At 44.7% G+C, this 25,205-nt stretch overlaps 1 protein-coding gene across 1 annotated transcript in view; it reads right to left on the bottom strand.

Moving 5' to 3' along the window:
• The window catches only part of GLS (glutaminase), an 811,930-nt gene that overhangs the window by 95,303 nt on the left and 691,422 nt on the right, over positions 1–25,205 (bottom strand). Inside the window, exon 15 of the mRNA XM_086955380.1 lies at positions 5,769–5,830. Coding sequence (XP_086811506.1) covers positions 5,769–5,830 — 62 coding nt within the window. The remainder of the gene's footprint in view (positions 1–5,768; positions 5,831–25,205) is intronic.

The raw sequence follows: 25,205 nt of genomic DNA, 5'->3' as shown, positions 1-25,205 counted from the left end.
TTGACCTCCAAAAAAGCAGTGAGCTGTTTGTTAACTGCCTTTTCAGTTAGTTTACAAAAGGTAGGGAGGAGGGAAATGGGGCGGAGTTTGTGAGGATTGCAGGATCAGGTAGTGGCTTTATTTGCAGGGGTTTTACTGCTGCGAGCGTCCATTCCTCAGGGACTGAGCCTAGGTTAAGTGATGAGTTAATGATATTATTGATAAATGGATTTACGATCTCTATCAATGTATTTAGGATAGATGGAGGGCAGGGGTCAAAGGGAGATCCTGATTTGAGCTTTAGGATCTCAGTCTGGGATTCCTCTTGGCTAACAGGAAAAAAGGAGGGCAGAGTGTTCATCTTTGTGTTGACACTGTTTATCAGGTTCTCCTCTTGGGTTTGAGGTTGGGGGAAAACTTTGATAAGCGTTTGAATTTTTGTCTCAAAGAAGTCTGCTATGGTGTCACATAGACTTTGGGAGGGGGGAATGTCCCTTTGCATGGATTTGGGGTTAATGAAAGTGTTCACGCGTTTAAAAATGTCTTTCTGCTTATTGTTGCTTTTAATGATAGCTTCTGTGTAGTATTCTCTTTTGGCTGCTTTAATCATCCCATGATAAAGGCGGCGGGCGGCTTTATAGTTGTCACGGTCTGAATCTATATAGTTACGGTGCCACATCCGCTCGAGAGCTCTAACCTTCCTCTGTTCTATTTTTAAGTTTGGAGAGAGCCAGGGGGTAGATGGTTTGCAACTGGTATTGAGTTTGCAAACCATTTATGGGATTACTAAATGCATTTCTGATTCCAAATGCTCAAATTCGAACTACGTGTGACCCAAAGGAATAGGTGGCATGAATGGGACATACCCCTTCCTTGTGGCTCACAAGCATAGCAACGGGTTTGCAACTGCTACTAAGTTTGCAAGCCATTCATGGGATACTTATATCCAAAAGCTAGAAGCTCTTGTGATGTACTACTGGATAGGGGTATTACGCAGACCCCTGCATCGCAAGTAGGGGTGAAGAATATTTTGTTTCCACCCGCGGAACTGGTTTTAAGTTAATCGCTCCGCGTTACTTTTTAACATAGAGTTCTGACCAAATTCAGCCAATCGCCGGGTGGCAGAATTTTTCTCCCATGCCGTTCCAGAATATGCAAGATGTCGAACACAAACAAAATCTGGCGTCATTAGCGCGATTTTCTAACGTGAAGACTTGCTGGCTTTTGTGGTCAGATGGCTGCCATTTTGAGTAGATTTGCTGCCGCTCGTGTAGATTTCCTACTCGAGAGGCAGCAAAATCAACTCAAATAGCTGCGCGCTCTTGTGTAATGCAACGTGCAGTTCGCACGATTTTCAGCGCTGCTTGTGCTACAGCACTAAATTGAAGTGTGAGCTGCATATATCCCCGCCCGTTAGAATTCCGCAGAGAGAAACTTTGCGCGCTCCGCCAAGCCATAATCCCAAGGTGGACCGACCCCTCAAGGGGCCCCCATATATTCCAAAATCTAAGGATAACATTGAGATATGTTAATCTTGGAGGCCCTGCATAACATATTGCTTGGGGAATCATTTTTCTTTATGCCACTGCTAATAGACTGGGATGCAGGCATCTTAGGGAGCACACAGGGGTCTAGTGGACAGCAACATGCTCTCCAAGATGAACCTCGCATCGTTTTAAAATGTTGTTTTCAGTAGCCTCATCCCATCATGTGGAAGTCTGCAATCCTTGCCTTTTCTGAATAAAAAGGTAGTGAATGAGGTCTATTTTGCCTCGCATTGCAGTAAGTTTCGTAGGTTTTACAGAGAGAATACTGCTTCAATGCAGTACTTGAAGTAGAATGTCTGCGAATCCTATCAAATGGCCGTTTTAAGCATTGATGAATTAGTACAAAGAGCAAAACAAGCACATGTAAATCCAATAGGTGTCACAAGACCTATTGGCTTTGGCAATGTGCTTTATCCATGTTGTACACCGGTATGGCTGTTGTTCAGCAAGGCCAAACATAAGTGAAGTGGGATGGGGTAGAGTGGACTGTGGTACAGTGTATTAGAGTGGGATAGATTGGGGTTGATTGAAGTGGTATTGACTGAAGTAGAGTGGGGTAGATTGGAGTTAGTTGCGATAGATAGGGTAGGATGCAATGGAGTGAGGTGGAGAGAAGTGGGGTAGACGGAGGTGGGGTAGATTGGAGTGGAGTAGATTCGGGAGGAGTGTGGTAGACTAGAGTGGACTGGCGCACACTGGAGTGGAGTGGGGTTGATGGGGTAGAGTGGAGAGGGGGTTATTGGGGTGAGGTGGGTGGGGGTATATTGTAGTGAAGTGGTGTAGATTGGAGTGGGGTGGGTGGAGTGGGATGGGGTAGATTGGAGTGGAGTGGGTGGAGTGGGGTGGGGTACAGTGGGGTGGAGTGAAGAGGGATGGAGTGGGGTAAATTGGCATTGAATAAACTGAATTGGAGTGTGGTAGATGCAGCGCTACCCAAAATTGAGGCACTTTAAAAAGACACAGTCTTTGTGTTTGAAAAGGCAGAGAAGTGTCCAAAAATGTATGTTGCTTAGTGGCAGGGTTGCTTGAAGCATGTGACTTGACTGCTCGTCTGGGAAGTCTGTGGAATCCCGTTTCAGCCGTGTATGCTTTAAAGAGACACATACTTTGTATGTGCAGAGAGGAGGTGCAGCCTTCAACCACATGCAGTCACACAGACTGCTTTAATATTCCATGCAATTTGTTTGGTGCTATAAAAGGAAGCGCAGAACGGTAAAACAGTCCCACAAACTGCTTCAATAGTCTGTGTCATATATTTGGTGCTGTAAAAGGAAGCAAACAATTCTGAAACAAATTAAGACAACAGCAAATAAACCTGTAAGGTGTAAGTTAAAAGCAACCCAAAGGTGTAGCATGAAAGTGGAAATGATGGTTAGAAAAATTAACAAATAAAAAGGTACCCTGCACCACAGCACGAGCAGTGGAAAAACAGCGAAAGGACACTAATAAAACTAAATCAATAATTACTTGGTCCATGCTTCGGTGAAACATAAAGAAATGACATCAGGCATATGGTGGTCAATTATGAGATAGTTAAAAAGAATGCTAATCAAGCCAGCAAATGGTAACTAATGGGCAGGCTCCGAGCCCATTACTGAATACAATACCCCTCGCAGCAACAGCACAAGCTCGCTGTTAGGCGAAACCTAAAAAGAGGAGGTTGCATCGCAGCAGCGTCCAAAAATAGCAAATACATTGTGATCCAATCCACTGTACATACAGCCTCAATTAACGAAAAATATTGTACCCATGTAGTGACATATATCAATTAATTCTGCCTACATATCAGGATAAAACATAGCCTAGAGTGTTACTAATAAAAAGTTGAGTGGAATTACTACTTAATGGTCATCAATTCTGGGATTTGTCTCTTGGTGTGCCTCACAATTCTTTTGGTAAATAACAGTGGTTTAGGTTTTGAACAAGAAATATTTCCAAATGTGCATTATTTAAAAAACATTCCCAGAATTCTCTTCAATAACAATCTTGTTCTGCTATAAGCGAAACATATTGTGAATTTAAGACCATGTGCAAAACATGGTAGTAGCAGATATATGTTTGGGCACAAGTAACTAACTTTTTTCACAATATATTAGAAATTGAATGATGGATGGTTTATTGCGAATTATAAGCAGAGCAGGGCAACACAGGTAATTAAGAACCTGTAATAGAGTAATCCGCGAGACAGCCGATATAGGCAGCATTTGAAACATTAAGCACTGTAGAAAGTATTTACACAGAAAACGCGGCGTTCCCGTGCTCGTGACGGAACGGCTCCATCACGAGCCTCGGGTGGGCTGTGCTTGTGACGGATCGGTTCCGTCGCAGCCCCGGCGAGCGGGCCTTGAAGGAACCGTTCCGTCACCAGCACAGCCCACCTGAGGTCACGAGCACGCAAGGGGTTAAGCAACAATAAAACTTGTTCACAGTAAATCTTTTACAAAGTCACTCGATCAACACATATTTATATATAATTGATGTACATCGATTGTTAATTTTTCAGGAATTAAATACACTTGTAAATTACATTTCCCCCCAAATACTTTAAAACAAACAAACAGAAACAAATCTGATCATTGGAAGCACCCCTTAGAAGCACAGACAATTCCGAATACAGTTGAAAACTTGTCTAGGTCTTAGATAACTGCACCACCTTCATCCAGGCAAGAGAGTCCAGAAAACAGTCTGACTCTCGAACACAACCATTAGCTCACAACCCGACAAATTGCAAACAACTCAAACAGCAAACTGCTTTCATTATGCATGTAAGCAAAAATAATGCCTGACCTATGGTTCGCCGTAGCATTATATAGAATAATTTTTTTCCATATATAACTGTAATGGTCTACAATAATACTGAAACCATAATACGCAGCGGCCAGAAACAAACTGTAACTTATACCTATTAAATTCCCATAATACATATCTGCTATGAGGGTTGTAAATCACCAGCACTGTACTGCCAATAATCAAACATCACCAGATGAACAGGCATGGAATAGCTGTTGAGATCTGTCACACCTTACTGGACAATTTGGAGAACTTTAATATACTTCATTTACTGCAGGTCTCAAAAATCTATACAATTTGATCATTTCTTTAAATCTCACATAGACACTCAGATATGGGATTATAATAAAAATGACCATCCCTACAGATCTCTCCACTCAGGACCACTGAGAACCACACAAAATTTCAGATTGAACTACAAGTGCAGTAACCAGCTAAGCAGAGTATGGGCCATATGTATCAAAAAGGAGTTTTGCGCTTCTCAAATTGCGATTTTTAGCGAATCGCAATTAGAAAATCGCAAAATGCAATGTATGTAGGATTTGCAAAAAATTATGAGAATCCTACATATTCCTTATTTGCGAATCGCAAATTGAGATTCACAATTAAGGAATACCTTCCCATTTATTCCTATGGGTTAGGAGGCCCATAGGAATGAATGGGAAGACATTTTCAATTTGCGATTACCAATTAGAGAAACGCAAATTGAGAATGCAATTTCAAGGTTGCAAGGGTGCCAAAAGGGCACCCTGTTGCATCCCTGAAATATGCATGTGTGCACATTTTGCACACATACGGCACTTTAAAAACTGTAAAAAGTGCTTTTTTGAAGAAAATCGCAAATTTCCACTAACTTGAACTTGGTGGTAATTTGCAATTTTTAAGGCCAAATAGCACATTTCTGGTGCCACCAGAATTGCATTTGAGGAATCGCAATTTGCAATTCCTTAATTGCATTCACAAAATGGAGAATTGTAAATTTTGCAATTCTCTATTTTGCGACGGCCTTTTGGAATGATACATCCCAAAAGGCTTTTTCTAATTCGCCAATGGGCAGATTCTGAGAATCTGCTCGTTTGCAAACAGGAAAAAGGCTTGATACATATGGCCCCACATCATATGAAATACCATAAAGGGACCTGCAGAGCTGTTTAAAGCATACTGAAAACCATCAAACTGCACACCTGTATCTTACACCTTATCATCCAACTTGCCGCATCCCATAACATGATAACCGCACTTCAGTGGTCCTCGCCCACAACATGGAAACACTTCCCACATATCTTCAATACAAAAACAACATTCCAACCACCCACCCTACATGGTGTACCCCACCCAGGGATAGTAAGCTCTATATAAATGCTGTAATACAACACAATATGGCATCTATCTGCACCACTACACATATGGAAGCAAAGTTGTCACATAGCAAGGCTTATGCTTTTTAATTACCTCCTGAGGGCAGATACATCCCCGGTGAAGGCAGCAAACAGGAGGTTTATCACTGATTTTACCTGCAATTAAAAGATTTTATTGAGAAAAAAATGTTAAAATGTGCATATGCATTTTTATAATGCTTTTATCTGATCTTCAAAAGCAAAATAATGTACATATTATCTCTCTTGCTTTAAATGAATTTATAAAAACGTTAATAATACGTGCACACATCAGCACAGTAGACAAAGTGAATACCTTGCAGAAAACAGTCACATACAGTGTTATGGCGAAAACACCAATTACTGCAGAATCATATCTTAAGTTTATGGAATTGCATTAGATATCACAAAAGAGTGATGATTATTACAAGGTACACAAACCAGGCACAACTGAACTACTATCATGATAGGCTAATACACCACCTCCACCACCACCCCCCCCGCCCACAGGTGGAAGTGACCAGTTTGATAGTAGTGTGCTCAGGGCGCCCCAGGCAAAGCAGGTAAGTATGTAATGCAGCTCGTATATTTCTGTGGCGTGACCCAGGGGAAAGCAACTCTGCATAGATTTCCAAATGTTCACTACAGTGCGCAATGTCCTGAAGCCCCTCTACCCGCATGGGTGTACGCCCCTGTGTATGGCCAGTAGTGATAGGAAAAATGAGATTTACCTCATCAAAATGTAGACTGCAGATGCTGTCACATTTTATATGTTCGCGCATAACTGGTGGAAGATTTTCCTTAGGATCACAAACATATAGAATCATATCCTCAGTATATAGTGGTTTTAATAATTTCCTGTCCATGAAGTTCAAAGCATACTGTGAATAGTGTCATCTCAGTTTGCAAGCGAGTGGCTCCATCAGGGTCGTAATGGATACTCTTGCAGCCCCCAGGGTGGCGGGGACCCGCAGTCTTCCATAAATAAAGGGGGCCCGCCTCTGCTTTGTAGCTCGGAGGTAAGGGTAATGCGAGGGGCCCCTCACCATTTCTTGTAGGGGGGCCTTCCTGAGGCGTCTTTACACCACTGAGCTCGACACTTAAAGCAAATAAAGTAGACGGCGATCACCCTTGTCTGGTGCTTGGCTTTATTCCTATTACATGAGCTATCAATCCATTAGCATGCGTAAAGTAAGATTATAAAATGTGTGAAATGTGAGGGCATTCTCATTGTGTAGAGTGTAGTGAAAAGTAAGACGCACTTCAAGGGGTCAAATACCTTGGTTGCATCTAATAATACCGCCATCGCTATTAGATCTGCCTTCAGCTGAAGTGTCAGAGCAAAAATCGTGCGCATATTATATGATGTGGATCTAGTGGGTACAAACCCAGACTGATCAGGCAGAACAACATTGGCAATCTGTGGAGTAAGACTGTTTGCAAGAATTTTGGCTAATATTTTGGATCAGTGTTGATGAACGACAGTGGCCTGTAGGGATTGTATCCATCAGATGCCTTGCCTCGCTCAAGAAGCATAAGAACAATGACTTCTGTCAAAGAGGGAGGAAGTATCTTCTTCTCACAAGCCTCTTCAAATAGCATTAGCAGATGCTGGGCTTTTAGAGGGATACAAGTTTTATAAAATTCACAATCTAACCGTTAGCGCTAGGCACCTTATTGCTGGTCTTGCTCTGCGCCACCGCCACTATTTCCTCTAGGGTGACAGTGAAGGAGGCTCGCTTAGTATATGGTGCACACGTATTTAAGTAAAGCACCATGCACTAATTCAGACAACGTTAATGGTGATTTTAGTTGTCTTAGACAACCTTAGAAAGCTCTCTAAGTGGTTGCTGTGGAGAGCAGCCTTCAGGCTTAATCGAGAAGGAGTGTTAAGCAGCTTGTTTTACCAGAACTAATCTTGTAGGTTAAACAAAAAAGAATCACACAGTGTAGTTATAAAAATAGTTATATTTAAAATACACACTCACTAACACATTGGTATATTGCCTACCCGTAGATATCAACACAATACACACAATATTCCAAAAGGAAACAGGTAAGTAAGCACAAATACACAGTGGTCTCCAGGGGGAGACCAAACCATATGCTAAAGAAATAGAATTTGAAAAGCGACCGAAGAAGAGACTTGGACCAGAAGACTCAGAAGAGAGGAGGACACAAGGAACGACCTAAGGTAAGAACCCAGGAACCCCGCGGAGGCTGTATGCAGAGTGGAAACACAGCAGCGTATTCAATGAAAGTCAATGGGAAAATCGCTGTTGCAGTTTTTAAGAAGGACCCTTCACGGTGGACCCTGGAGAAACCCTGTGGAAGAGGGAAGGTTGGAAAGTAACCCCATTTGTGGATACCTCAGGAATGATGATTCTTACACCAGGAAAGTCGGGTGCATAGGTGCGAAGTGACGTCGAAAACCTCCGTAGACCACAATGGAGGACTTCAGTGAAGATGCCACTGGCGAAGAAGGTGAAAGAGTCCGGTGGAACCCAAGAATGGATTCTTGAAGAGAAGTACCTTCAAGAAGAAGGGACAGAGCCTATGCCACTTGGGCATGACCAGGAGGCACAGAAGACCAATGACCACCAATAACAGAAGATGAGGAGAGTTGACGGTGATCTTGTTGGTGCAGCTGTGAGGACCAGGCAATGCTGTGGAAGACCACGAGCCATCCCACGTCGTAAGTCGAGAACCAGGGGGTCGGTGTCCAGCGGAAGTACCAACAAGCCTTGGACGCAGCAACAGGCTTGGTAAACAAACTTGGTGCAGAGTCAGGACCAGCAAGGTCAAAGGGACTCACCAAGTGCAGGAGAGTTAGAGCAGGCCAGGAACAAGTAAGGGAGCCCACTGAAGCCAAAGAAGACCATCAAGAGGACCCACAGGCCATAGGCACAGGAGTCACTAGAGGACCTTCGAGCAGCTCATCAGAGCTGCAGGCCCACTGCGCAGAGGATGCGGTGAGGACGAAGATCTTGGCAGGAAGAGATGCTGGAGGCTGGAGCTCTTGTAGCCCGAAGATCTCTAGAGGACAGAGTCAACAAGCCTTGACAATGACTAGTCAACGCAGTTCATAGAGGTTCTGTTCCAGCGGTTCCGACGAGGAATACTGGCTAAAAACTTGCTGAGAAGACAGTGCAGGCCTCGAGGGAGTTGAAGAACCACCATCTGTGTTGTTGTGTCTTTCGGATTTAGTGGGACCTCAAGAGCAGCAGACCGGTTGTTGCAGGGATTCTGCACATACACAGAACTATGTACAGGAATATGGGACTTCGGTGTGTAGGGGCTAAGCCTTCCCACCACCTTGGTGCCCAAGCAACCAGGACCGACTAGCTCTAGTGTCTCATACGCTCTCCTACACACTCACAAAGAAGAAAATGATTAGACACCTGAGAACACAACACTCCTGGATCTCTCAGGAATCGTGGTAACAAAACATACTTTTTTTGCGCTCATACTCTTGCACCTGTCCACAATAAGAACTGACTGAAAGACAAATATAGTTAAAAATGTTTATTTGAACTATCGTGCTCTAAAATGCAGTATACGAGCCACAACCAGCAGGAAAATGCATAAAACTAATACAGTTAGCAGTGCAGCTAGGCCATATATCATACAGGGAGATTTCATCATTTAAAGACAGTGGAAAAAGGACAATAAAGCCTAACCAACCTCTCCTGGGTAAGAAGAAGTATTATATAATTGAAGATCTATGGGCTTTGTTAGCAGAGCCCATACATTATTGCCTAGATGGTATATCGACATTTTAAAAAACAAGTTTTTACTTGAGTTTTATATAGCGCTGGCTAGACCCAGAGGTATCAGAGCGCTTAACATAAGGAGAGATACATAGGTTATAAGTTACACATTGTTACAGAGGGTACGTCAATTACAAGTTACATCCGTTGGTTCAGGGCATGTAAAGGGTAAGGGGGTAATGTAAAAGGGCAACGGGGAGGGAGATTAAGCTGAGAATTGTCACAAGGAAAAACAGAGCAAGTATGGGGGAGAGAGATTCAGGGGAGAGAGGAAAGGAATGGGGGAGGCAAGCCAAGAATGAAGGAGGGAAGGGGTGGGGGGGTAGGAGACACAGCGAAGAGACGAGGAAGTAACTGTGTCTGATGTGCGGCTGGGTGGGAGACGGCTCCCCGCGGTAAATGGATCACTCCCAGTCTTCCATTTTGTGTAATTTCCCTTGTCAACGTGGACTCTCTCAGCGGGGTTGCTGAGACTCCAGGGCATAGATGCTGGATCCCTCCCAAACAGGGGAGAGGAGTGCTTTGGTCATGGGCACACTTAGAAGAATGAAGGAGTGAGGGGGTAGAAAACCCAGCGTGAACACAGTGTCCGACCTCCGGCAGGGTAGGAGACGGTTGCCAGTTGTAAGGGGATCAATCGTAGACCTCCACTATGTGGGACTCCCTTGTCACTGTGGACTCTCCCAGAAGGGTCTCTGAGACTCCAGGGCAAAAATGCTGGATCCATCCCCAACAAGGGGAGTAGGAGTGCTTTGGACAAGGGCATACTAAAGGGGGCAATAATAGGGAGTTAGGCTGGTAGGGTAGCATAGGTTACAAATTACACATTATTACAGAAGGTACGTCACTTACGAGTTACATCCATTTGTTCAAGGCGTGTAGAAGGGTAAAGGGATAATGTTAAAGGGCGACGGGGAGGGAGATTGAGTGGAGCATAGGCACAAGGTTAAATAAAGCAGGTAGGGGGAAAGAAATTCAGGGGAGGGGGGAGGAATAGGGGAGGCAAGCAAAGATTGAAGGAGGAAAGAGGTGGGGGAGGGGGTAGGAGACACAGTGAGGAGACAAGGAAGTCCAGGCTAGACCCGCAGGTATCAGAGCACTTTACATGAGGATTAAGGCGTGTTAAATCAATTGCAGTAACATTGCAGTCAGATCCGTTGCTAGTGCATTCAATAAACATAGAAAAACAAGATGAGGAATAAAACAATGTCTGATGTCCAGTCGGCCCCTCTGCTCACCTTCGGGGACCACACAGGGAGTAGACCTGAAATAGCATGACCGGCGCATTTTGAAGATTGGTGACATCACCCAGTATGTGATATTGGGCAAACATAGCAGGGACCAGGAGTGTGAGTACAGGTAAATTGAATGACTACTCCAAGACGGCCACCATTGTTTGTGGAGGGAGCAGGCTCATTTCTATTTCCATGCTCAGCAGATCATCGAAACCTGGGAAAGGAGCAGGCCCATTTCTATTTCCATGCTCAGCAGATCCTCCAGATCATTAATACAGTATGATACAGAAAATGTGTTACTGATCCCAACCTGCGTGTTTACGTGTGCACCAGATTGTATTTAGGCAGCAGGTATGGCACCCAATTGGGTCTCATTCCTTATCATTCATGTCAGTAGGTGTCTTCCTCATCACCCTCAGAATGTTTCTTGGCAATATAATCTACAAATTATATTTGTTCAGCCTGATCACCAGCTCTCAATGCTCCATTCTAACCTGCACCAATAAGAGATGGCTGTCCGGTGTTGTTACTGCCTCGGACTCCAATCTTCTTAGCCTAGTCTCCAATTCAGTAATATTCCTTCCTAGTTCCACTCTAACAATATATGTCATCCAAATACAGATTCAAGTCATGGTGACCTTGAAAGCTTCCCAGATTTCACTCGCGTCTTCAACCGCTCCATGATTTACTTTGAAGGACTGAACTATGGCTTCCAACAGAGTCACCCTATAGGTTTGCTCAATCACGTAGCCGGTTGTAGTCATGTGGGGATCTTCCGGATCTAGGCTCTCCACTGTATGGATATTATGAGTGGTCATAGGAATCATAGGTGCACTGCTCTCCCAGTAAAGCTCCCACTCCAAGTGTGTGTTACCTAAACATGTATCCCTATAATATCAAAATACAAGTTTCCAGCAGTGCTGCATTAGCATGTTTTGTGCTAGGGACTGACCAGAACAGAATAACAAGGGGCATTGTTTATCGACCTTGCTCACAGTGTTCAGGCTAAACTCCAGGAACAGATACAGAACGAACAAAGCAGACGGTTCTCATGTGAAAGGCATAAACATAGTCTTGCAAAAATAAAACTATGTAGCAACGTGCTCAAAAGCGGCATCATGGCTGCCGGGCTCATGCTAACTTAGCGATGTTGACAATGACCTTATAAGCCATGTGACACCCTCCCCTTGGTAAGTCTGTAGCATATAGAAAAAGAGAATGCAACAGTAAGCAAAATAAAAAAAAGCTTTTAAAAAAGGCCAACTCGTAAAAAAGCAATTCTTAGTTTTAAATGTTTTTAAGGCGAGTCCGGAAAATTCATCAGATTATGTGAACTGTGGAATGCAAGCTGTTCCAAAAGGTCATCCCTGTCGTTCATAGCAAAAAGGGATGCCATTCAATTGAGCAGTTCGAAGGAACTCTTGTGCTCCTCATGATTCAAAGCCTCCAGGAGCATATCTGGGCAACGTACGTGATACTCGATGAAACTCCAGTGTGATACTCGTATTCCAGCCTGCCAACACTCCAAGTAGAGCCGCACACATCAAACGGCCGTCCCCAGAACAGGCCTAGTCATGGGCCAGTGACGGACCCATTAACAGATCATAATCCAGGTCAGCGCTGGATGTATTGGAGAGGCAGATATCCAAGGCCCCACAGAAAGGGCACCGTCGGCAATAGAAGACAGGTTGCATGCAAGTGAAGTAGGTGAAGCGAAAGTTAAGTCCATAAGTCACACCAAGCACCCACAAAGGCAAACATCCAAATAGTTTTTGCATTCTGTCACTGTACAGCTGCAATTGGCCGGGTCTGTGCAGTACCACAAGATGGGCAGCCATTGCGTGACAGGAGCAGAAGCACCAGTACGCCGCACGCTAGTAAGAGAATCAATGGAAGCCCTCCGAAGGCGGTGGAAAAAATAGAATGAATAAAAGCCAGTATTACCCCAAAAATTGTCTAAAAAGAGGAAACAAGGCGTGATCCCATAAGTTAAAAAAAATTAGCACGGCCTTCAGTATCAGACACATTAAATATTTGGTGTATTAATTCTCCAAATGGAGTGGGAGATTTGTGTTCAGTAGCGAGTGTATCTCGCTTGAGGTTCTCGCCACCTGCAATTCGAAGGTCTCTTGCGCTGATGTGAGAGCTACTTCTTGTTGAAACAATAGCGCTTTGAGGCTTGGAAGAAAGAGCTTGTAGCTCAATCACCCTGCGTGCAGAGGTTATGACCACCAGAAAGGCAGTTTTCAAATTCAGAAGTCTGAGAGGACAGTTATGTAGGGGCTCAAACGGAGCGCACATGAGAATGGTAAGAACCAAGTTCAAGTTTCACTGAGGCCTTACCAAAGGAACAGGAGGAAAAAGATAAGCAAGCCCATAAGGAATCTATTTACAACAGGAGACTTGAAAAGAGAAGGCTGATCAGGAAGCCTAACGAAGGCTGAAATGGCTGAGAAGTAGTTCTTTAGAGAGCCCAGAGCAGAGCCCTGCTGGGCCAAAGAAAGGATGAACAAGAGAACCTCAGAAAGAGGGGCAGAAAGGGGATACACAGCCTATGTTGTGCACCATGCCACAAATTTGTTCCATCTGCAGGGGTATACCGTTTTAGTGGAGGGACGTCTGACTGCCAAGATAACATTGTAGACTTCGGGAGGCAGGTCAAACGATGTCAACTGCCGCCGCTCAATCTCCACGCAAGAAGGTGGAGGCTGGACAGGTTCAGGTGGAGGACTGGCCCGGTCGCGCTTGATCTTCTTCAGCACTCTGGGCAGAAGTGTTATAGGCAGAAAGGCGTATGAAGACCGTAACTCCGCTCGTGAAGAAAAGCGCCACCTAGCGAGTGCCGCCTTGGAAATTCCAATGCGCAGAACTGCTGACATTGGGCGTTCTCTTCAGTGGTGACTAGATCTAACCAAACCTTCCCACTACTGAAAGAAACCTTGCACCATCGCCGATTAAAGACTCCATTCTTGATCCATCATGCACCTGCGCTGAGTTTGTCCGCCCTGGCGTTCAGAGAACCTGCCAGATGTTAAACCACCAGGGATATGCCCTGATGGTCCAGCACTGTACAGAGGCGGAGGGCCTCCTGACATAGGGTCCACGACCCCACCCGCCTTGTTTGTTGCAGTACCACATACCGGTGGTGTTGTCTGTGAACACCTGCACTACTCTTCCCCGGACAGAGGGAAGGAATGCCTTTAGTGCAAGACGAATCACCCGAAGCTCCAGAAGGTTGGTGTGGAGCCTGGACTCAGCCGGAGACCAGAGGCCTCTGGTCTCCTCCTCACCCATGTGGTCGCCTCATCCCAGAAGTGATGTATCTGTCACCACTGTGAACTTTGGTTGAGGAAGGGAGAGGGACCTGCCGTCAACTCAATCCTGGTTCGTAGGCCACCACTGCAAATATTGTGCAGGGCCTTCCGAGATCTGGACGCAATCGGATATATTTCCCTGATGTTGTGCCCGCTGGAACTTCAGGTCCCACTGCAGAGCCTGCGTATGCCATCTGGCATGGTCCACCAGCGGGATGCAGGAGGCCATCAGACCCAGCAGCCTGACGGTCATCCTGACCAAAACCCGGGATAGAGGCTGAAAGATCAGAATCATAGCCCGCATATCCCGGACTCGCTATTCGGGAGGATAAACCCGAAACTGTCATGTCCAGAACCGCTCCGAAGAAGAGGAGCTTCTGAGAGGGTGTCAGGTGTGACTTCGCCATGTTGATGAAGAACCCCAGCTAATGCAGGTCGGGCGTACTCTGGAGGTGGGAGACGACAGCATGGGGCGAGCCCACCTTCAACAGCCAGTCGTCGAGATAGGGGAAGACTGGAACCCCTGATCTGCGCAGATGAGCTGCGACCATCGCCATCACTTTCGTGAACACCCGAGGGGCGCTGGTAAGGCCAAAGGGGAGCATGGTAAACTGAAAGTGCTCGTGGCCTACCGTGAACTGCAGGTAACCCCGGTGGGCCGGCAGGACGGGGATGTGAAAGTAAGCGTCCTGCAAGTCCAACACTACCATCCAGTCTCCAGGGTCGAGGGAAAACAAGACCTGAGTGAGCGTCAACATTTTTTAACTTCTCCTTCTGGAGGAAGCGGTTAACGTTCCTGAGACGTTCCTTTGTCCTTCTTGGGCACCAGTAAGTAGTGGGAAAATCAACCACAACCTACTTCTGTGGAAGGAATACACTCGATGACTCCCTGGGCCAAGAGTGCAGAAACTTGCTGTTGGAAAAGGGCCAGGTGATCATCCGACATGCGAGGTGGCATGGATAAAGGGGTAGCCAAAAAGGGGAACGAGTAGCCCCTTTTGACTATTTGCAAAATCCACCTGTCCAACGTGATGGTGCACCAGTGGAGGAGGTGAGGGCAGATCCTGCCGCCCACTGGCGTTTGAGAGCCCTGAAGGTCGGACTAGGAGGGTTTGGAGGCTGCTGCAGAGGGGGCTGCGGTGGCTGGTCCGCCCACTGGCCCCCAGAACCACGGCGGTGGTTCCCACGTCCCTGACCACGCTGGGGATGAACAGCTTGCGCCGGCCTTTGGCCCTGGGCAGGATATACCGGGCACCCCTTCTGTAGCCACAAAAGGGAGAAAGGCAGACTGCGCGGGGCGGATGGTGGAGAGGCCCAAGGACCTGGCCGTAGACCGAGAGTCCTTAAAGCCATCAAAGGGCATATCCATAAGGGTGGATTGGACATCCCCGGAAAAACCAGTCAAACGCAACCAGGCGTAGCATTGAAGGGCTACTGATGTGGAAATTGTCCTGCCAAGTGCGCTAGCGGTATCCAGCCCACAGCGAATGGTAAACTTTGCTGCGTCTCTCCCCTTGACAACTGCACGGGAGAGCACGGCCCGGGCCTCCTCCGGGCACTGGGGCAGCACCTGCGCTACCGCATTCCACACAGAGTGGGAGTAATAGCCCAACAGACATGCAGTGTTTACCGACCACAGTCCCAAGCTGGCGGAAGAAAACATTTTCTTCCCAAGGTGGTCCAGCTTTTTGGATTCCCTATCTGGTGGGGAGTTAAGGATTGCGCCTTTAGAAGTGGAGGTTTGGACCACTAAGCTCTCAGGGGTGGGGTGTTGAGAGAGGAAAGAGGGGTCGCCCGAGCCGGGCAGTGGCATTGGGTCCACAGGAGCCCCTGTGTTGGGCCTGGACCAGGTGCCTAAAAGGATGTCCGTGAGGGCTTCATTAAATGGCAGCAAGGTCTCCAAAGAGCTCACTGCAGGTTGAAGGACCTCTGTCAGGAGGTTAGTCCTGACTGCCACCATAGGTTTCTTGAGGTGGAGAGCCTCGGCAGCCCTAAGCAACACCACTGCGTATGACGCTCCCTCCTCCGGAGTCACGGTAGGAGGAGACAACATGCCAAGGTATGGTGAGGTATCCAGACCACTGACTTCCCCCAGTTCCTTTCTCCAGTCCTGTTCATACACCAGCTGGTCGGTTAAAGGGTCCCCAGACCCCCCCAGTCCTCCACACCCTCCTCTGGATACCAATCTGGCCCTCAAGAGCCAGGGTAGAGCAGGGGCACACAAGTACCCATCGTTATCGGATCCAGCGTTGGTCGACGACGGTCCGACTCCATGTCCATCTTGAGGGGGAGGCTAGGGTCGACATCGGCTGGTGACAAAGCCGATGCCGGTGGCAGATGTGGTGCCAGTGGAATCTGCGCTGAGGAAGGCGTAATAAGGTCGACCGGCGCCGATCCAGATGTAGGCCTGGATCAAAGGGGACCCTGCGCGCTTAGGCCGAAGCCGCTGACGCCATATGCCCAGGGCCCCCAGCCGAGGCTGGGAGACCAAAGGTGCCCTGGCGCCGTCAGGCTGACCAAAGACGGCGTGCATCACTCCGTAGAAACTCCGAAGCTGGGCAGGGATCGCACTGGGTCCCGGAAAGAGAGGGAAACCCGAAGTCGACCCAGCAGGCTTAGCTTGCGAAGCCACAGGAGGTGCCCCACCTGTGTCCCTCATTGCATCAGCTGACCGACGGGGAGAAGTCGAAGAGCGATGATGCTTCTTTCACTTCTTTTTGAGCTTCAACTTACCTGAGCCCGAGTACAAAGACTTATAGGAAGAATGGTGTTGGCTCCGCAACCGGTCCCTCAACCTCCTACGCGACCAGGACCTCGAACGACGGTGAGCCGACTGACGGGCCTCGAGTAGCTTTCGTGACTGCTCCCGCAAAGACTTCGGGCCATTGTTCTGTCATCAACATCAGTCGGTTACAGAAGCCGCAAGCCTTAAAGCTGGGCACCCCTCATGCACCAGGAGTTGATGGACTCGAACAACAAAGTTCGAGAAAAAGTTCTGTCAAAAAATGACTGGGAGTACTGACATCAGCGCGTGAGGGCAGAGTCTATGTAGCTATAGAGACGTTATGACCACGACGGCGAACGAGAAGTCGACCAACACCACCTTCCGACGCTCAGGGGTACTGCTGATGAAAAACTTTCCGGATCCAGTGTGACGCCTGGGGGTAATTCTAAGGTAAGGAATCTATGGGGCCGCTCACCCAGAGATCTTCTTGGGAGATTGTGAAGTGCACTATGGACTACCTACAAATGATTCAGTCAACCCCTACCTATACCTCAGACTCTAGCTGTCAAAGATTGCTTTAAATCACGGTTTGTTCGCTCCACTATAGAACTGCCCTCAGGCCTGTATGGAGACGAAAACTACACCAGCACCCCCAGCAATCTCATTGCGTCCCTGCACGCCTTACAAGCAAACGCAAGACCTTGGTCAGAATGGAAGGTGCCACAGGCAAAAGTCCTGACAAAGACAAGCAAATCTCTAATGACATTTCGAGCGTCAGCACTTCGTTGCGGCCATACCCAAAGGAATCTCGTGCAGGAATCCACTGCAACCAAAATATGTTTATACGCAGTGTCTGAGGTCAAAGGACCGCAGTGATCAAGATATTTTACGGCCAAATGGTTGATTTGAAATGTATACTGTGTATGTGGTGGAGGCGCAACCGCAGAGAGCTTGATCTGTTGACAAAAGTCACAAGAAAGTACATAATTATGGGTTTGTTTTTATAAACCACACCACCAATAACTTTGCTGTAAAATAGAAACAGTTGCAGGAACTCCGCCATGTGTAGAAGCCATGCCTACATGTGCAGCTATGATCAAAGGTAGTCTGCGGTCCTCGTTGGGTATTAGCCGATCCCCGGTATGGTAGCAAATGGGACTTGCTCAAGTGACAAATAAAAGGAATATTTAGAAGGGAAAATTTGTGGGAAATCAGTCCCGCCCTTTATAGCAGCAATGATAGCCGCTAGAATATCATTATCAATTTTAGTCATGGAACTAGAAATTGCCACTACTGAACATGTGGCCTTCAGATTTGGCTGCCTCGTCAGCCAAAGAATTACCAACATCATGTGCTTCCATAAGGTGATGGCCAAGAGTATGAATAACATGTGTGAGTGGCAAACGTTCTTTAAGTTCTGCCACTCTGACCCGAAGCATTTTGTACTTTATTGCACTACCTTTAGAATCTCAATAGTCATTCTGAGACCAAAAGAATAAGTTTTCAGTGAAAGCATGCACACAGTCGTATGAATCTCACACAACAAGATCATCAGGATCAACGAATTCTAGAGCCAAAATCAAAGCACACAGCTCCGCTAATTGAGCTGTACAGTCCCTAAGTCCATGTGTAAGGACTAAAGAACACTTAAATTCACCATTCACAATTGAGCCAGCTACTATGGGCCAAGACACCGAATAAGCGTACTTTGACCCTACGGCTGGCTGAGCTGATCCGCCAGTATAGATGATACATTTGTACTAATGTAGAGGAAGCAAAGACAAGGGAGGAGGATGAACATGTTCATCTTGTAAAAACTCCTGTGTCTGCAAAGAGGAATAAAAGATAAAAGTGACATCAGCCGATGTCAAAGAGGTTGCCCATTGTATCCAACGTGGATGCAAAGATTTAGAAAGAGGTTGCCCATTGTATCCAACGTGGATGCAAAGATTTAGAATTCATAACACTCGCCTTCATCACTGCTTCAAAAGCAGGTACAGGCAAAACCACAAGAATGTAGGTTTACCCTGCGTCAGAGAGTGTTCCTTCAGAATCCCGATCTGGACCGCTATCAAAATGTTCACAACTGTGCAAAATTGCAATTTCCGCTGATACGTAGAAATGTGGTCTATAAGCAATTGGAACTGTTTCACCTTCATTGAACGTCAAAAACGTGAAACCTATAGTCCCTGGCACAATCCTTATGACCAAGTTCTTGAATTGTCATGCGTTAACAAGAAGTTTGTCGCAAGCAGATCAGACTGCAAAGACCGAAAAAACTTAACCCACAAGTAAAAAACGTCGAAGCGGAAAGCTGCATACGCCTCTACAAATATAAAATCAGCTCCAGCAACTGGGAGTCCATGTTGAGTCAAATGAGCAGTAATCGCAGCGCAGTTAGGCGCAGCAATGTTAATCGGTCGAGCCATTAGAAATGCTGGAAATCAAATGTTAGAAACGGTAGCACGATACTGGGTGGAGAACAAAAAAAAAAAAACCTTTTAAAAATTCAAGCTTGAAAAAACCTATCAATCTCATATTGAGGAGGTTAATCCCTCGCACCATGGACATCTCCGAAACTAGTGAGAGGGTATTGTGGACATGCACAAGCGCTACTCAGGGGTCTCGTGAATAAGTCCCAGACTAAACATTGGTGGCCCCGTGTTGTAGGGATTCTGCACATACATAGAACTATGCGCAGGAATATGGGACCGCGATGTATAGGGGTAAAACCTTCCCACCACCTTAGTGGCCACGAGCCCAGGACCGACTAGCTATAATGTCTCACTCGCTCTCCTACACACTCATGAAGAAGAAAATGATTAGACACCCCAGAATACAACACTCCCGGATCTCAGGAATCGCAGTAACAAGACACACCTTTTCGCTTACACTCTCGTACCTGTCCACAATAAGAACTGACTGAAACAAGTATCCTATTCCATGGGGGTCTTCAGTTCACATTTGAGGATCTTGTCCTGAAGATGGTATTGTAGATCTGATTGTTTGAAAAACCACAAATATGATTTCCATTTTAATTAACCCTAAAACGTGTATTTTGGTTTTTGGAATAATTGGTCACAAAGAATTGCCCATGGTGAACATTACTGCAATCCCGTTCCATGATGGTACTGTCTGGGTTAAGGCTCCCCTTATGACATTCTTTAATTAAATAATGACAAGTTTATATAGAACGCGCCAACTGCTCCAGCAGGAGTTTTGTGGCGCTAGTTGCAGGTATAAGTAAAAGGAAGACTAGTTGAACTGTCTAAGAGGGAGACAGGGGGAGCATTCACAATTCTTTGAAGAAGTGAGTTTTCAGCTAGGCTTTGAACATGGTCTCTGTCAATATATTCCCAAGATAATCAGGAAGCAAATTCCACAATTTAGGTGCCAGATAAGAGAAGATCCTAAATCCAGCTCAGGATTGATATATTCTTGGGATGACTAACAGATTTTGGTGGGCAGACTGGAACTTTTTGTGGGGCTGATTTATTTTCACCCAGTTCTGAATGTAGCTTGGGCCTGTCAAATTCACAGCTCTAAAGGTGAATAAAAGTGATTTCAATTTCAATTTAATTATTTGGCTGAGAGGAAGGCAGTGAAGTGTTTTCAGTCCATTTGGAATAGTTGTATTTTTTTGATACTACTGACCAGGCAAGCTGAAGTGTCTGGACCCGTTTGTAGTCAGTCTACAAAACCTTGAGGGGCCCCAAAGAGCAGAACATTTGCATAATCCAGCCTGGATGTTATTAGGGAATGAGTAATATGTTTACGAGTGTTTGCTGGTAGAAATTTGAACGCTTTCCTGAGTGATTTCAATAATGGAAAACATTTTCCAAACATGGCATTTGGTCATGGTGGTATGGGCATTGGAAACACCCAGCTCAGATGGCCATATTCTTTCAATATCCAGTTTAGGCAGAAGCAGTTTTTAAACATCTAGTCTGCCACTGCCAGAAGGCAGCCTTTTAAATTGTCCATAGCAGAGTCGTCTAGGTTGTTGAAGGCAAAGATCAATTGGGTGCTGTCTGCTTCCGACACAACATAAAAGCCCTAGGTTTGTGCCACCATTGCAAGGGGCGCCATATAGACGTTGAATTACGTGGGGCTGAGGGCAGAGATGTATATGAAGGTGTTATCCAGACAGGTAACGTCCCCCAGTTGCAGAGCGTACCTCCAGATGAGGTAATTGATCCATTAAATCAAAGTGAGATCGCGTGGGTCTGAATTATTTTAATTTCAATTTTCAATGTGACTTCATAGTCAAGGTTTCTGAATAATATCAAAGGAAATATGATTTACAACATAGTAGATGAGTAAATATGTGTACATCAGTTGGAGCAGACCCAATGCTTTTCGGGCTGTGCCCTTCATCAGGAGAATTTAATCTAAAAAAGAAACGGGAAACAGTGAGTACCACAAGATGAAGATGAGTCTAGAACAAGACCAGCTTATCGTAAAATATGCTAAATTTGCACACTAGAGGTGAAAGACGTGTTATAAACGGGGAGACATGCTCATAAAGAAATGAGAATAAAAAATGTGAGTGATAAAAAATGTGAGCAACACTGTATCAGATAGAAAGTCTGAAGATTTAAGATCAGCTGAACCCATGTGTAATGATTCAGAAAGAGGTGAAACATGCCCATACTCGTGGATAACTGCGTTCAAAAACAATGCTGAATTTAGTAGTGTGTCAAGGAGGGCTTCATACAGTTATATCAATTGTGTCTGGTTGGAAACTAAAAAACCTCAGGTTTGGCGCAAGGGACATTAAAAAAAACAACATGCTGTCTGGTAAAGCTTCATGCAATAGTGTAAGCGAATAGTGTAAAGAGACTGAAAAACGGGTTGTTCAAAAAATGTATTGCTGTAGGAATACGGAAAACTGAATGATTGGCAAGGTAAGACAACCCAGTAATAACACAATATCCAAAGTGCAGAAAGTGCAGAGGATGCAGTGACATTACCTAGTACGGTGATACAAAACGGCAAACAAAAACATATTCCGGAGTGCAAGACAAATAGTAACATGTAAGTGGCTAACTTGAGAGAAGCATGTGAATTAAGGTGATGCGAGTTAAGGTGACTTACCAATGTGAACAAGGAGACGGATCTGTCTCCGGGAATATCGCGGCGGTGTGAGGAGGTTTAGAAACGTGCTGGAAGCAAATGAGGTCAAGATATATAGAACTGTGACCTGGAAGTGGATCCCCATTCAAGAAAAAAGCGAGAAACGAACGCATAGTGGTGGCCATCTTTAGAAGTGTGAAAATAAAAAGAAAACAAAATGTGTGAAGTTGAGGGATAGTAAAATAAGATTGTAAAAAGAAACAAGGAATGTGAAACCATACAAACCGGATAGTAGACATTACAAGAAATGATTACAAAGGTATGGAAGTATGAACAAAACAACAGGTTTATTTTGGTGAAATAATAAAAGGTAAACCCATGGATAAAGATCCTAGTCAAATTAAATGAGGATGAAAGACACAGAGTAGAGAACACGTTGTGGATTTATAAAGTGTAAAAAAATAAATAAAGGAAAGTGATAAATCCTCTAAAAGGAAGAACAAAGATAGATAGTCCAAATGACATGAAAAGATCGACAGTGTGAACTACATAAAAATAGAAGTCACAGATAGATGACAGTGTGAGATTATTGAAAGATAAACGGCAAGTAGGATACAGGCCAATGATCAACGTTCAAATCGTTAGAGAGAGCAGTTAAACTCAATACGGTCATTGAGTCCATTTGGTGTGGTGGTGTCTAGAAATGTAATCTAGAACAGTTCACGTTGTAGTAAAAATGTTCGATTGTCTCTCCTTCTTGGATGGCGACATTTTCAAGCACCAAGATCCGGAGCTGGCTGATATTATGTTTGAATTCTGCAAAATGGGTAGCAATGACCAATTTCTGGTTGACAGTTCTAACATTGCTCTTGTGTTCATTGAGACGAATTTTAATCTTGCTTTCAGTCTTACCAACATATGTAATGCCACAGGGGCATTTTAAGAAATACACTAAGTTCTTAGTGTCACAGGTAGCTGACACTTTCAGTTTAATTTTGTTGCCAGTGCGTGGATGAGTCACGAATGGTCCCTTAATGATATTATTGCAGTTGTTGCAATTTAAACATGGGATGGTACCCAAGTAGTATGCTTTGGCATTCAGTGGCTTGAATTTCAGTAAGTCTTTGATCTTTTCACTACGTTTATAGGCAAAAAGGGGTGGTGTAGAAAAAAATGTCTTTGAAGTCGGGTTCTGATTATAGCATACCCTTAAGAAGGTGTTTCTGTATTTGCCACTCTGTTGAGAAAACTTAGAAACTAGGACTGTCCGATCTTGTTTCTCGTGCTTGGTGGTGGTTAGAAGATCTTCAGGAGTTTTAATATTTGCTCAGGTTTGGGCAAGATCCAGAATGTTAGAGGGGTAACCACGATTTCTGAAACGTCGGAGCATATCATTGGTGTTTATAGTAAGGTTATCAGGATTGGAAGTGATGCGCTTAACGCTGAGTAACTGGGAATAGGGCAAATGTTTTTAAAGGAGTATTGTTGGAAACTTTGAAAGTGTAACAAGTTATTGCGATCAGTTTCTTTTCTATTAGTATTGTTTTGAGGTTAGTGCCAGTGTTTGATATGGATACGTCTAGAAAGCTTATCGTTGAATTGATGATGTTATGTGTGATTTCAATACGGTCATTGACTTGGTTAAGATCTTGTATAGCGCTGGTTAGTTCTGATTGAGTACCTTTCCATAACAAAAAGATGTCATTGATGTATCCAACATATAACACCAAATTGTTAATCCATAGCTCCATGAATAAAATGTGGAAAAGGTCAAATTTGTACATGAAAAGATTTGCATAACAAGGAGCTATGTAATTCCCCATTGAAGTTCAAGTCAGCTGAAGGGAAAATTCATTGTTGTGTTTGAAATAGCTATGATATAGGGTATAATGCAGTAGTTCGAGCAAGAAAACTTTGAGGTCCTGATCTAAATTAGCTGAATTCAAGGATTGTTCAATGGCGTTATTGCCCATGTCATGAGGAATAGACGTGTATTAAGACTTTACGTCAATTGTACAAAGGCACATGTTCTGAACATTCTGCGGGGTGAGAGAATCGATTTTTTCAGGAAGTCATTGGTGTCTTTAAAATATGTAGACATCTGTTGAACAAGCGGTTGAAGATGTTTGTCCAGATATTTCCTGATGGGTTCGTGGATTGTCCCACGGGTGGGCACAATCGGACGAAATGGAGGTTTTTTTTTATTTTTGTGGACTTTCGGAAGCATATATACGCTGGGGCTTCTGATATTGTCGGAAAATAGGAATTGTTTATCCCGTTCAGTGATGGTGCCATGTGCAACCTTGGTGTCTAGAATGTGTTTCAAAATCTTTTTTAATTCATCAATAGGATTGCTATCCAATTTCATGTAAGTAAGTGTATCATTGATGTGAGATTCAATAATCTCTTTGTAAAAGTCAGAATCCATGATAACAAGTGTGCCACCCTTATCAGCATTGGTGCATGTAATGGCAGGATTGCTAGAGAGTTTTTTCAGAATATCAGGTTCCTTTTGGGACAGGTTGCAATGTAGATATTTCTTGGCTTTAAAAATCTTTTGGATGTCTTGTTTCACTAAGATTTCAAATGAATCTAGTATTTTGTGGCTTGCAGGAGGGACAAAGGTACTTTTGCTCCTAAGGCCTAAGAGGGTACCACTCTCTGGTTGTGATGGATTTTCCGAAACGTTGCGGAAAAAAAGTTTCAAGTGCAGGGTGCGCATAAATTTGAAAAAAACTGATTTACATTTCAAGTTGATTGGAATGGTAAGTTGAGACGAATGATGCCCCTTTTTGGAGAACGTTGATTTCTGAAAAACTCAATGGATGTGAGGAAATGTTGGTAACAAGCTCAGGTTCATAATTCATTTCTGGCTCCTGGTTACTCTCTTGGAAGATAAGTTGTCGGGTCTTTTTTCCGCTTCTCCAGTTGCCCCGGCTGGTTCGTCTGAGGTCTGAAGCCTGGGATGTACTGGGATTTTGTATGTTACTATCAGTTGATAAGTTAGAACCTTAAAGAGTTTTCTGTTCCTCTCTTATTGTGGTTTTGGAAAGTTTGTTCACGGTCAGTGGATGAAGTTTCAGTGTCAGATGTCTTAAATGATGGTCGGTTTTGACAACTGGCATACATTTCGGCCCAGTTATAGACTTCACTCAAGTTGTAGTCAATAGTATCACGTTTAAATTCACGTTTACATTTACGTATCTTTCTTTCTTGTATTTCTTTAGTGTGTTTATCAAGTTGAGCATTGATATGTGTGAGCATTTTTGTCCAATCATCCGCACTGAGTATTGTGGATAGTTCTTGTTTCAGTTGTTCAATTTCACAATTGAGCTCTTCCAATAGTTTAGATAGTTCTTCCACAATAAGTAAGATATGGTCCAGGGAGCACAT

This window comes from Lissotriton vulgaris, chromosome 2_1 (assembly GCF_964263255.1).
Source record: "Lissotriton vulgaris chromosome 2_1, aLisVul1.2, whole genome shotgun sequence".
Classification (NCBI taxonomy): domain Eukaryota; kingdom Metazoa; phylum Chordata; class Amphibia; order Caudata; family Salamandridae; genus Lissotriton; species Lissotriton vulgaris.
This window is presented reverse-complemented; position numbering and strand designations above follow the sequence as displayed.